Source organism: Cricetulus griseus (assembly GCF_003668045.3).
Source record: "Cricetulus griseus strain 17A/GY chromosome 1 unlocalized genomic scaffold, alternate assembly CriGri-PICRH-1.0 chr1_0, whole genome shotgun sequence".
Classification (NCBI taxonomy): Eukaryota; Metazoa; Chordata; class Mammalia; order Rodentia; family Cricetidae; genus Cricetulus; species Cricetulus griseus.
In genome coordinates, this window is record NW_023276806.1 from 70,189,637 (window position 1) to 70,203,936 (window position 14,300).

Sequence of the window (14,300 nt, forward strand, 5' to 3'; positions counted from 1 at the left end):
AGGGAACAAGATTCCCAAAGGAGATGCTGTTGACAGCTTGGGGTGTAAATGTACTTGTGTGAGACTCTCCCAAGCATTGAAAGGTGTTTGGTACCACTGTGCCCAGCGCTAAATGTCAGTAGGGCATCCACTCTCCTCCAGTATGGCAGTCATGTGTACCCTTCAGAGATGCATATCCCAGCAACCCATAGGGTTTGGTTATATTTCCTGGTTAAGGATCACTTCTTTAAAAACAAACAAACAAACAAGCAAAAAGATTTTACATGGTAGCATACCTTTAGAACTAGGATTATAGCTAAGGAAGAGAGAAAGTGCAGAAAAGGGAAGACAGCAATGGCCAGATCAGAAATAGCATTTTGTATTATCCCAAGTAGCTTACTTTCTAGGAGAATCTGCTTTGCTTGAGAATAGGTTGAATGCATTTCAAGTGCCTTAAATTGAATGAATCTTCATATTCAATAACATCAATAAATTTTGGGGTCATGGGATTCCACAGTCCCACTAACCTTATTAGGTCTTGGTCTTATGACTGTGTACTGTCTATACATTTGCAAAAGTGCATACTGTGGTCAAACTGACTGATGACTGTTAATTCTGATTCAGTTGAATAGAAACAAGTAGAGGGTGGAGGCAGCTCAGAGGGATTAGTAAGGTATGGTGTGCCTTAATTGTTTGTTTGTTATGGAGAGCAAACCCAGCACCTTATACAGGGTAGTTTCAAACCTTGGTTGCTTGGACCCAACACTGTGGGTGAGACAGTACAACATGGGAAAGGGCACAGTGGAGCAGAGCTGGTTACCTCAGGTAGGCCAGAAAGTGAGAGCGCAGGACAGAAGGACAAGGTTCATCTTTTCAGGACACGCTCACCTCCTAATTCCAGTACCTCTCTCTCAACAATGCCATCAAATTTATGAAGCCATCAGGGGGTTAATCCCTCAATAAAGTCAAAGTGCTCACAATTCAATTACTTCCCAGAAGCCCCACCTCCAAACTCTAGGACATTGGGAACCAAGCCTTTAATACACGGGCATTTGGGGGGGGGGGACATAATATCCACATTTGTGAGAGGACACTCCAGCAGTGCTTGTCTAGGACTCTCAATTCCAGTGATCTAGCTGACCTCCCAGCCTTTGCTTGTGCTGGGTCCTGTGTGCATCCCTCCATGGCTGCCCAGGGCATCCCCATTCCTCTTGCTGTCAGGACTTACTCTTACTAGATAACCGCCTGCATGCTAAAGTCCATCTTCTGTATTTGATTATGGCATAAAGGCTCAGAGTCTGTTAAGTTTTTTATGTCTTCAGGACCTACTCAGTGCCTGAAACACACTAGATAATCAGTGAGTGTCATGGAAGGATTGAATAAGTGCACTTTCTTTAACTACAAGCCCAGCAATAAGACTAAGGACCACCCCCACTTCCTGCCTCATTTCTTCGGCATCATTTCCCAACATACCAAGTCAGACACCTTTGTGATGGCCTGTCTTAGGGAAAGGACTTTGTAAACTGATGTGAGGGGTCCTGCTTGTAGTTTTAAGAATTGATCCCAACTGCATTATAAATTTCTGAGGCAGAATATATGTCCACCTAAAACCCTGTACACAAATGTTTATCAGTAGCATTATTCATAAGAGCCCCAAGTCAAAACATCCCTGATGTCCACTAACTGTTAAGAATGGGTAATTGCAGCTGGGCAGTGGTGGTCCATGCCTTTAATCCCAGCACTCAGAAGGCAGAGGTAGGCAGATATCTGAGTTCAAGGTCAGCCAGGTCTACAGAGCGAGTTCCAGGACAGTCAGGGAGACATAGAGAAACCCTGTCTAGATAGATAGATAGATAGATAGATAGATAGATAGATAGATAGATAATGATTACAAAGTTCTATCCTCATATAATGGGATACTGTCAATAAAGGGAATATAATACTGATATATGCTATCATGGATGAACTTTTAAAATGTGCTGAAAGGAAAAGGCCGGACATATATAACAATATTTTACATGACTTCATTGCCATGAGTCTAGAGCAGAAAAATCTTTTTGTATTTGAGTCCCCTACAAGTTGAAGTCTATACAGAAAGTAGATTAGAAAGGTAGGTGGTGGCAGCTTAAAGCTACAGGGTTTGATTTGGTTTTGAGGTAGTGAAAACCTTGAACAGTTGAGTATGGCAATAGTTATCCACATCTGTGAATATGCTAGCAGATTTTGAAATAATGTCTTCTTCTTATTGTCAATAGCACTTAGGCTACTACTTAGGTAGGCGGATCTCAGTGAGTTTGAGGCCAGCTTGGTCTACAAAGAGAGTCCCAGGACAGTCAGAACTTTTACACAGAGAAACACTGTCTTGGAAAACAAAACAAAAAAGACAAAACAAAACAAACAAAAAACCATAAAAAGCAGAGAAATGTCCTCTGTATTGTTTGACTTTGTGGAACTGTGTTGCACGGACCTTTTTCTCGGAGATACATTGGGTGGGGAGCAAGAAGAGGCTGTGGAGCCGAACTGATTTTGCATTTTAAACAATCCCCCTTCTTTCAATCTACTTGCAAAATCTACATCCAAAGAAACAAATTTTAGTTTAACTGATGAAAATGCATGCTGTCACACCCACCCAAAACACTCCTCTAAATCTGAACTTTTCATCAATTCTGGAATCTATTCTTCCTGCCTTAGCACTGGCTTATATGACCAGCATAGCTTCTTTCTGATTCGTAATACCCTTCAGTGGGTACCAGTCCTGTCCACAGGGCAAGGAGACTGGTGCTCCACGCCTCCTGGGGTTAATCCTGCAGTCGGGTTTGGGGATGGAGCCTGGCGGCCTTGCACTGGAGCATGCTAGCAGCTGACTGCTGACTCAGAGGGGAAAGCCAGCCACCCGCGAATCTCTTTGCAGCTCGCTGCTGCATCCCTATCCCACAATCCCTTGCTGCAGTGTGGCTTGCTGCAGTCCTTTCAACAGACGGCTGAGAAAAAGATGTCCTGTAAGATAAAGATTGATTGGTCTGAATACGGAAGGGGGTCTCCTACTTGTTAATGACCCAGAAACATTCCTGCCGACTTTCCTGAGCCTTCTCTCATTTCCTCCATTTTTTCTCTTCCTCTGTCCTGTTCATGAGCTGGCACATCTCTACTTAGAGCAGAAGATAATGCTGGGCTTCTGATGATGGCTGCATTGCATGGTAGGGAATTTTAACCAGCCTCTTTGCATGGTGCTTCCAAACTTGAGACGGTAGCAGAAATGTGCATTGTTCTTTGGGGTGGCCGCGGAGCTGCAGCGATAGCCTGGAGGGGTTGTCTTTCTTTACCTCGCTGACTTTTCTGTTTATCGGGAGAAATGGGAACCTCAGTGTTCCAATTGCTTGCTGTTATTTCTGGCGGATAACTGCTCCTACTGCTCTAGCTTCCCTTTCATGGTGATGCTGCATGCTCTTTAATTATAAAATAGGGGAAGACCCACACTGCCTAAACAAAAGCATCAAATCAGCAAGTATGGGGAAAAAGCTATTGTGAACGGATTAGATTTTTAACCTTATTCGTCGCTATTTTAGTGTTGTCTTGGTTTGTTTCAAGTAGAATTACATTTCCTGCATCTTGATGTTTGGATGAAGTATTGAATTTACAGGGTTGCTTCCTGGCTACTCCTAGGTGGAGGATGTGCGATTCTACCCTTCCCCCACCCGGCTCTCTGCCCTGGGTTGAGCTCCTGGCCTCCGAGTTACCATTGGAAACCATTCATTCATAATGCATGACTCGACCCCCTGGATTCTAGATGCATCAAACATTTCTTTCTGACAAATTTTCCTGCTATGGGAGTACAATCAAATCTGGGTGGAGCTCAATGGAAGGACTGTTAGAGGGAGAGAAATTCCTGGGTTGGCCCTTAGTTCTGCTTCCTCGAATCATGGGTAATTTTTGTGTCAGAGTTTTTTCTGCAAGAATGCCCCACCCTGACATTAATCTTCATTGTACAGCAATAGGAAAGCCAGTAGGAAGGCTATTTGTTTCCAACTAAAAATTGAATGTTGAATAAATGAATTCTGGAGCCAAAAGAAAATATTTGTGTCTGAATAAAAAATGGGTTCAGTGTCACAGCTTCCAAGATAGAGACTCTGAATGAGGCATTTAAAAAACTTATCAGTTGTTCAGCTTATATTACAGCTGCTTTATTCCATGGGTAAATTACTAGAGGTTTTTGAACACTGCAATATAGAAAGAGCCATTTGTTTGCTCGGATCCCTAAATTGGAGTCTGCTTCTCATAGTGTGAACTGATTTTCAGAGTACTTGCCTTGTTTTTAGGCAGGTGCTTTTGCCGGCACTGTTCGGACCCACTGTAGTGTTAAATAATTCAGGCCACTGGAGGGCCAGCCGGCAAGCACACAATGAGAAGTTTCATGTATGCTGTGGCACGAGGAAGCTCCTCTGGTGCCCGGCCCTCCAACCCTCGTTAACAGCCCTTCCTGGCCCTCTAAAGAGCTCTTCTAAAAAGACAAGTGATTTGCATTGCAAAGATTGCAAGACAATGTAAAAAATCCTCTGACAGAATGGGCTGTTTGAAGATTGATGAATGCACCATATTTAACCCACACATTTTTTAAAAAGATGGGCAAGTCTGTGTACCTTCTCACCTCTGAGGATGTCACAGTCCTAAAGCTAACTTAATGTTTTAAATGTATGGGACAACAAAAGATTAGTGGGGATCACGAAAACAAAGTAAAAACACTTATTCTTTGTCTCAAGAATGAAAATACCCTTCATTTGGGTAGCTTTTGACATTGGTTTCTATAAATTCAACACTCTTATCTGCCTGCACTGAATAGAAACCCTAATTGTGAAGCCATTTTTTTAAAAAAATTACCAAATCTTAAATTTTAAGAATCTCCTTGCCTCTTTTCATTATTTCTCTGATAATACTAATGCTCTGACAAATGTTTTTATATATTAAAACACACAGGAGGGAAAGAAATGTTTTAGGTTTTGAAAAATGATGCAAATTATCTTTGTTTGTCTGCCAGAAAGGAGGTGGGGCTATGTGAACATGAGTGAGCCCCTGCCTTGTTGAGGATCCAACAACAGGGCCATGTGCTTGCCAAACAAACACTCTTAGAGCAAGGCCCCCAACTGGATCACAGTTTATTTCTTCAAAATGTTGAGTCTATTACTTCTAAATTGTAGCAGCATGATTAACTTGAGCGCATCTGCAGTGGCTTTAAAAAAAATCCGTGGCCTCCCTCTGTTACTTGACTACTGCAGGAGTGCTTCAGGTCAGAGCATAGTTTGCTACACGGCCAGTGGCTATTAGGGTTTTCTGAGTATTCCTATTGTGCAGGTTGTCTGAATTCAATGGATCAGGTTTCCCCCTGAAACTTGGAGCCTTAGATTAGAACAGAGAATAAGGGGTGTGGGGAAGCCAAGTATTCAAATGGCATCACTTGAAGGAGCCACGCATTGCTACTTTTTGTATGCCAGTCTTTCTAGCCACTTCTCTGCCTTCTTCTGCCTTCAGTTTGGATATCTTCCCTTTCTCTGCTAAGCCCTTTTTATTCTTTTTCTTGAAACTTATCAGTGAAGGAAGCACTTATTCTAACTCACAGCAGAAACAGCATGCTTCCTATGTACCAGAGGCAAGGGGAGGGTTATTATCACACGGGCTTGTGTTTGGGGGAGTTCTGAGATGAAATACTTTTCTCCCTTTTTGTCAGCCCCTCCCAGCTCCCAGAAGGGATCCCCACCCCTCAGCAACATGGCTGCTCCCTGCCTTTCTTGTGCTTTGGTAGTCTCCAGAGGGAGCCTAGAGGAGCCATGGCACAGTGATGGATGTGGGGAGAAGAGACCCCACTCATCTTGATTGTTCCAGGGCATGACAAGGTAAATGTCAATTAGCTCCTCCATTTAACGCTGCTCACACAGACAGACTGGGCCCTTTGGAACATTGAAAGCCCAAATCAAAGCTGAAGAGAGTGAGGACTTGAGGAGCTCTGCTTAGAAATCAACATCTGAATGGAAATGCCAATGCATCAAAGGAAGTTGTCACACACATCCATCCCTGGCAGTGGAAGCAGAGCTTTCGGGAACTTGGGCACACCTTTGCCTGGAGACTGAAGTTAAAGGACAGGCTCTCACCCTTCAAATGTGCACATGTGCGCACCCATACACACACACACACACACAACACACACACACACACACACACACACACACACACAGGCTTCTAATTTACAAAGTGGCTCCCCTGGGATCAGGCTTGATTTAACTGAAAGTGGGTCACCCTGTTTTCATTTCATAGGAAGACTGCCCTCTTTCTTCTAGCTGAGTCATCAGTAACAGTTCGAATTCAAGTACAGATGAATGACAATAGGCTCCTAACTTAACCCAAAGATCCTGCTGGGAGAGGGGGGTGGGTACAGTGTGCAAGCATGTGTGTATGTGTGTGTCTGTGTGTGTAGAGACCAGAGGCCAGTGCCTTCTTTGGTTCCTGTCCACCTTATTTTTTGAGACATGGGGTCACCAACTTGGCTAGCCTGGTTGGTCAGTGAGTCAGGGCTCTGCTTGTCTCTGCCCACTAGATCTGGGATTACAGACATTGCTGCCACGCCCCGCTTTTTCTAGGGATCAGAACTACAGTCCCCAAGCTTGCATGGCAAACACTTTACGGACTGAACCATCCCCCCAGCTCCTAAAACACCTGTTCTTTAAACTTTGGTGCTTTATCTGTTCCTTGATCTCAGGTGTCACCTGCCCTGGCCTAGCATATTATCAATTATAATTATGAGTTCATTATTTCCTTTCTATAAACATATCAGAAGATTTGATCTACTAGAGAAGCTGATTTTCTTTTTGGCCTGTCCTCACCATCATTATTAGTTGAAGAACTTTTTAAAAATGTAAGCACATTATTAAATAAACCCAGCTGAGAAGCCCAAAGACTAATACTGAGTCAGGAGTGCAGCAAAGCTGTCTTTAGAGACGGAAGTGAAGTTATGCAAGAGAAAGCAACCTGTAGCATCAGCACTCAGGAGGCTGAGTCAGGAAGGTAATGGGTTTGAGGCCAACCTGGGCTACTTAGTAAGACCCTGTTTAAAAAAGAAAAGAAAAGAAAAGAAATGCAATTTTGTACGATCAGGATGGTGTTGAATAAAGTATACCACAACTTACAAATCACATGCTTCAATTTTATTTTCTAGCCATCTTCCCCAGACCAGCCTTGCTTATTTTTTTAATTCCATTCTCCCTTCCTCTTCTTCCTCATGCTGGTGTCAGCAACAAAACTGGACATTTTTCAAATCAGAACGTTATAATTTGGGGTGAGAAATATGGTCTGAATCTTGGAATTGCGGATGCAGAATTTTCCTCTCATTTCATCTCCTATCAATTTTCCCCCATTTGGTGGTAATTCCCCAACAAATTGGAGGAGATTTGAGCAAGTGAGCCAGGGGAAACATGAGAGCTGATGTGAGGGAAGAAATGCTGGGGCAGGATTTTTTTCTTTCTGTGCAAGGACTGTGTTTCCTGTTTGCGGAGTTGCTTTTCCCACAACATGCCATGTTTAGCTGGCAAAACCGCTCTTAATGAGGGCTGTCTGTGCCAACTCTTAGGCTGTTTACTGTCATGCATATGTGTCCTCAGTAGTTTTCCAGTTCTTCCTCTGAATTTGTGAACATGTTAAAATATGTTGCTAATATTTATCCTCTGGATGATAACATGTGTTGGTAAGCTTTAGACTGTCTCACCGGGGAGGCAGGCAAACGCTGATGTCAATGACATCATTCACAGCAAACATGCTTTGTCACAGAACCTAGCTTCTTTCCCCTACTGTCGTGCTTTAGTCTGCCAGTAGCATACTCTGTTTATCCAGAAATTGGTGACAGTGAAGTACCAGGCATGAGCAGTTCTAGATTCTGGGATGACAGTAGTGTGCAGACACACATCCCTGTCACTGCAAAACTTACACTGCAGGGGTGGGAAGATAATGTGATGTAAGTACATTACATATCATATCCAAAGAGGCTTTAGTCAGTTGTTTCCTGTAACAGAACGACCATAGACTAGAGGACTTTCAACAATTGTTTCTTCCAGTTCTGGAGGTTGGAAGTCTGAGTTCAGGGAACCAAGATAGCAGGGTTCTGGAGAGAGCTGCCCTCCAGCTTTGTCGACAGATGGCCTTCCTTTTATTCTATCCTCACATGGAGAGAGAGAGAGGTAAGGGAGAGCAGCATGCTTCACTCATGCCAGGAAGAACAGTGGGAAGCATGCCATCAGCCTGAATGGGCTGAGGAATATGCACAGAACGCAGCCTTTAACTAGAGTGCTGGGATGACCAGTTCCTGGTCTCCTTGATTAGAAAGGCAATATGGACTTGGATTCTTGCCTGGCCTCCTTTCTCCTCTGGGTCTCTGTATTGTCAAGACCTTTCCTACCCTACAAGCAGCAGAAATCTGCAGGATAATGGGGATGGAAAACTACAACTGCTCCTCCTCTCAGAGCCCGTCCTCATGGCCTACTGCTCTCCCACAAATGATCACAGTCTCCCAAATACATTAGGGGCTAGGGCTTCAACATATGAATGGGGGGTGTTGCTGTACAAACATGGGGTCCATACAGAAAATAGGGGTTTATGGAGCCAAAGACAGCAAAGACAAGGGATAAAGAGTACTAGAAACCTGGGGACAGTATGGGGGTTTTAAACCCTGTGATCGGATTGAGTAGGAGACCCACCCCCAACAAAGCAGTAGGGGTGGGATCCAGCATAGGTAGTGTTCCAGGGGCCTCTTGGTTTTATATAAAATCTCTTCTAGCTGGTGAATGTCAATATCTGTCTATGGTGACTGTGTCATATAAAAATGACTTTTCACCAGGTATGGTAGTTGGTGGCCTCTAATCCCAGTACTTGCAAAGTTGAGGTAGGAGGATTTTGAGAACCTGGGTTGCCGTAGCAAGACCCGATTTCAAGAAGAAAGGCTCTTCTGTCTTCACCTCCACTGGCCTTTTGCCAATGGGCGTGCCATCATCTCTGCCTGGGTTCCACAGATGGTTTCTGCCACTGAATTCTGCTTATCTCCAGCAAAAGAGCAGTTCTGTCTCTGATCTTTACTCTCCTGCACTGATTTCTGCCACATCTATGCATAGAAAGAGTTGCTGACAATTGGGAAGCCCAGCTAGGGAGGGACATCCCAAGAGAATGTAGCTAGGAATTCATCGCTGATAACCCTTTTAAAGACTGCTGCCTACTCGGAGGCCTGGAAGTGTCCCACCACGCTCATTGGGTCATGCTGTGCCTGAGTTCTTCCAAGCACATTGTCCCTTTAGGAGCCATAAAATGCTTTCCGGTAGTGCTCATCCAGAAATATTCCCTGAAGCGCTCTTATCCTGGCAAAGTTGGGGGTCTTTGGGGCTTGGAAGCCTTTTGGGTTGATTGTGGGAGTTCTAAAGAGCAAGATGCCTTCAACAGGTCACTTGTGACAGATCTGCGGCATTGTCATGATTTTAAATTAGTGTTAATGAGGAGGCATAAATTAATTTACCGTGTAAATGAACAATACTAACAAAGACATTATCACTCACCACAATAATTGCCATAGAATTAGAATCAAGCGGTTTTTTTTTAAGCTTTCAAGCATAAAAATGTTGACTTAAGGAATTCTGTTCAGTTAATATATATGATTTGATTAAAATAAGGTTCTTAAAATCTAAATTAAACCTCATGTGGTCTCTCCCCCTCCATCCCTCCTTTTTGCTATTGTTATCCAGCATGGCTGAGCTTATAATGGTCACATGAAAAACATAGTCAAGGACAGGTGAGATGGGTTAGTGGTAAACATGCTGCTGACAAGCCTCAGGTCTCAGTTCAATCCCGAAACCCACTCAGTGGAAAGAGAGCAGCCACTCCCAAAGTTATCCTCTGACCCTCTACATGCTTGCTGTGGCACAATGGCTCCCCTGCACCCCCCAAGCAAATAGATAAATAAATGCAACTTTAAACTGTAAAGCTATTCAAAATAAAATTTAATTGGTTTTTCAAAAAGATTTATTATTTTTATTTTATGTGCACGAGTGTTCTGCCTACATGTTCCCTGTGTATCACATGTGTGCCCTGGAAGCCAGAGGGGGCATCAGATCCTCTGGAAGTGAAGTTACTGTTGTGAGCCACCCTGTGGGTTCTGGGATCTGAACCCAGGTCTGTGCAAGAGCAGCAAGGGTTGGTAATTGTTGACTCATCCCTCCAGCCCCCCTATTCAATGATAAGCTTAACCGAACGTGTGGGATTAAGGGGATCAAACCTCAGATTGAATGCTGAGTATGCGTTCTCTCACTGAGCCACATCTCCAGCCATCACTGTTATTAAAATCACCATCATCATCATTGAACTCCTTGGTGAATTTTTGAAAATTGTGCTGATTTCTCACAGTCATGCAAATTTCACTGCCACGGAAGTCAGCATGCTGCTTTTTCTACGACCACACACAAGTAATTACCCTTGTTTAAGATTAGCTACCAAAGAGACCCATCAGAGGAGGTGGAAAACCTGAAACTTGAGTGTTCTGCTCCATTGGTTTCCCTGGATGACCTTGGGCAGGTCATTGAAACCCTCAGCCTTGGTTTCCTTATCTCTAAGACAGACAATGATTTCCTTCACTAAGTCTGATGTCATAGGGATGTGGTTGAGCCCCTGAGAGTTGAACCGCCTTCATCCCGTCAATGAACCTCTTTCTCTAGCTCTTAAGGGAGCAAGCTATGGAAAAATCTAGCTGCTGCGGGGGAGGGGCGGGGTGATTAGATATTCTTACCTACACACTGCTCAGCATGCAGGGAGCTCTGACCAAAGGTGATGCTCCTGCCTCACAGATGCTTCACAAGGCACCATTTGTTAGTCATATTCCTTTATAAACCCGTCATGTATGTAACTCTGCTAAAATGGATCTTGGCAGGGTTTTATTTTTAAATCTTATTTTTAATTACAATAAATTATACCATTTCCTCCGCTCCTTCCCACCCTTTCCATAACCCTCCTCCCAAATGCATGACCTCTTTTTCTCTAATTATTATCGTCATAGCTACATAAAAATATATTAGATAGTGAAAGTGTAAAACCCAGTGTGAAACTCCTCAGCTTCAGAATGCCTCTTCTAACTATGGAGAAGTTCATTGAAATGTGTAGATTTTGGATCTGGTTAATCTTGGTGTGTTGTATTTATTTTAGTTGCACATATTTAATAAGTATAACATTAAGATAAATATAAAATTACTAGCATATGTAAAATGATTAAATATATAATTACAACGTGCTGGGTCCATTAGTATTGCCTGAATGTATATGTTTTTAGGGCTGACCACTTGGATTGTAAGAGCCAGGGTTTTCTTAATAAAAGTTGAACTACTACTTGGGACTGGATTGCTTAAGAACACTGGCTTTCTTTCAGAAGACTGGGAGTTGGTTCCCAGCACCCACATGATTGCTCACAACCATCTGTAACTCCAGTTCCAGGGGATGTGACCCCCTCTTCTAGGTTCTTCAGACAATCATGCATTCTTGTAGTGCGCACACATGCATGCAGGCAAGACATTCATGTACACAATATAAAAAAATAAATAAATCCTTAAAGCAAAGAGCTGAAGTACATCTAAAAACATTGGCTATTTGGTGAGGCTTAAGAGCTATCATTCATGTTTGGGAGAGTGGTTCCCACAGAAGCATAAATACTCTACAGTTCCCAACTTCAGATATGGGTCATGGACCAAGTTCTAGTGCCAGCTGTGGACCAAGCTTCCAGAGCGAGCAAAGCCTTATCAAGACACAAGGTTAGCGTGGCGGGCAGTTTAGGAGGTGAAAAGGCTGTAAGTTCCAAGAGATACACAGACATTAAGCCTGTAGGGTGTGTGTGTGTGTGTGTGTGTGTGTGTGTGTGTGTGTGTGTGTGTGTGTACCTGTATGTCTGTTTAATACATAGAATGAGAACAAGTTATTCATTTCTATTATGTTGAAGATTAACTAGTTTTTGTCTGCCCTCCCTCTCTTCCTTCTTTGGTACAGTATTTCTCTTGAAAACAAGAGACCTGTCAGCACTTGCCAAGTGTTTAGAAAATTGAGAAGTGAATTTTGGCTCAATCCATGATAACTTTCTGAGGTAGAAGCCAGACACTTGAAGGTGGCGGTCCAAGCTGTATCTGTTATAACTTCCTGTCCAGTGGACTCCACTTTCCTCTCTGTGGTCTTTGTCACATGCACAATCCCTCACAATTTTGAAGTTTCCTCTGACTTCTCTTTTCCCTTCAAATGTACAAAGGTGAGGGAGATTTCTTTAAGATTACAGGACCTGTCTCTGCTTTATCTCTGCTCTGCCACTAGATAGTAGAGTTTAATAACTCCTGATCATTGTGAAGAACTGACAAAAGGGGAAAGGGTTGGGCTCTGAGGCTGGGCAGTGGGAAAGTGAGAGAGAAGCCGGGGTCTAGGAGCTTTGTCAAGCACCATTTGCTATGAAGACCCATCTCCTTGCAGTCACAGTACGAGAGAGCCTTCCCCACACTTCAGCTGGGAGGGAGAAATGTCCTTTACAAGAGGAAAATTTATGTCCACTTTAGAAAAAGAGGGAAAGACAGCTCCTTTGTGTTTACTATTGTTAAAATGCCCAAGTCTGGTCACCTGCTTGGCTTTGCACCTCTTTTCTATGGAACTTCCGAGCATGCAGAGTTAAGAATACTAACACATGAGAAGACAAACAAACAAATACTGACATCAGGACTGGAGACATGGATCAGTGGGTAAAGGCGCTTGCTGCCAATGCTGAGGACCTGGGTTCAAGCACTGGATCCACATGGCTGAAGGAGAACCAATTCACACAAGTTGTCCCCTGACCTCCACATGTGCAGTGACATGCCCACACACATGCACACAAATAAAACAAGTAAATGTTTAAAAAACTGACGTCAGTACAGTCTGTGTAACTTTGCCCCATTCGAGTGTCTTTCATCAGTTTACAGGTACATAACAAAAGAGGTGGTAAGTTTTTGCCAATGACTGCGTATTGTTTCTCAACAGCTTTCAGTTAAAATAACATACACCAATGTGACGAGTTGGCAGTGGCATCTTCTAGTCCCTTCAAAGTATGGCAATAAAAAAAAAACATACTGAATGTCATATGAACATAAAAGGCAAATGTATATCCAAATACAGTCATGAGTAAAGGCAAGTCCCTAGCTGTGTAACTATTTGCCCCCTCAGCCTCCACTCACTAAAACTCAACAAACATCTTCTTGGTAGGATATACCCTCTCCTGATCTGTTGTCTATGGGGGGGGAAGGAAGATGTCACCATTTTATTGTTATTTGCGGCACAAACAAGCTTGCTATTCCTTCCGTGGCAATGGGAGCTGGCTCTGGTTATTTTGAGATCATTGACATTGGCTTCTACCTGTGTTTAGAATAGAAGAGCCCAGGACTGGTGTGCGGGTACAGGGTGATCATGTGTTTTCCTTTTGGCTTTTCTCTCTGACTGCAGCAGCGTGCAGGGTCGAGGACAGCCGGCCCCCCATGTCAATGGTCTAGGATGGCCAGTGAGGGCGCCAGCATCCCAAGTCCCGTGGTGCGCCAGATCGACAAGCAGTTTCTGATCTGCAGTATATGCCTGGAACGGTACAAGAACCCCAAGGTCCTGCCCTGCCTGCACACTTTCTGCGAAAGGTAAGCCTCTTTTCTGCTCCCGCGCTCACCTGCCACCTGCCAGGCTCTTACCCAGGATTGTGCGGCTACCATCGGGAGATAATGCCTGACTTGTGCTCCTAACATGCAGCTAGGAACCCAGTCAGGAATCACCAGTGACTTACTTCATTTGATACAATTACAAGTCTGAGAAAGCATCCAGAAACAGACTGACTCACTTCTGAAAAAGAAAGCATACTTCTTATTTGTCTTCCTTCTTTTTTTTTTTTTTTTCCCCCCGAGACAGGGTTTTCTCTGTAGCTTTGGAGCCTGTCCTGCAACTCTCTCTTGTAGACCAGGCTGGCCTGGAACTCACAGAGATCTGCCTTCTGAGTGCTAAGATTAAAGGCGTTCACCACCGCCCGCCCAGCATGAGTCAGTAAGAGTTAAGCAAGAGAATTGAATGAGAGAAAAGAATGTCAGAGATATGCAAACATGCCATAGTAAGGGACTAGGAGATAGAGAGATATAGATCCCCTGCGGCTGATATGCTTCAAATGAAGAGACCAAGGACACTTCAGTGCTAGATCATAAATGTGAGAAACCCATGGTCTCACATGTGGAATCCTAACTTTCATGAAAGATCAGTGGTAGCCCTGGTGGGCTTTC

The 14,300-nt window shown here is 43.6% G+C and overlaps 1 protein-coding gene across 3 annotated transcripts in view; it reads left to right on the plus strand.

Annotated features, from left to right (window-relative positions):
* The window catches only part of Trim2 (tripartite motif containing 2), a 97,778-nt gene that overhangs the window by 36,104 nt on the left and 47,374 nt on the right, over positions 1 to 14,300 (plus strand). The window contains exons 1-3 of one of the 3 annotated variants that reach the window (XM_027392955.2): positions 2,926 to 2,978; positions 5,699 to 5,864; positions 13,492 to 13,673. In XM_027392955.2, the coding sequence (XP_027248756.1) occupies positions 5,814 to 5,864; positions 13,492 to 13,673 (233 nt within the window). In that variant the 5' untranslated portion in view covers positions 2,926 to 2,978; positions 5,699 to 5,813. Of the gene's footprint in view, positions 1 to 2,916; positions 2,979 to 5,698; positions 5,865 to 13,491; positions 13,674 to 14,300 lie in introns of those variants that run through there. The other 2 variants (XM_027392961.2, XM_027392959.2) reach the window with 2 other exon arrangements.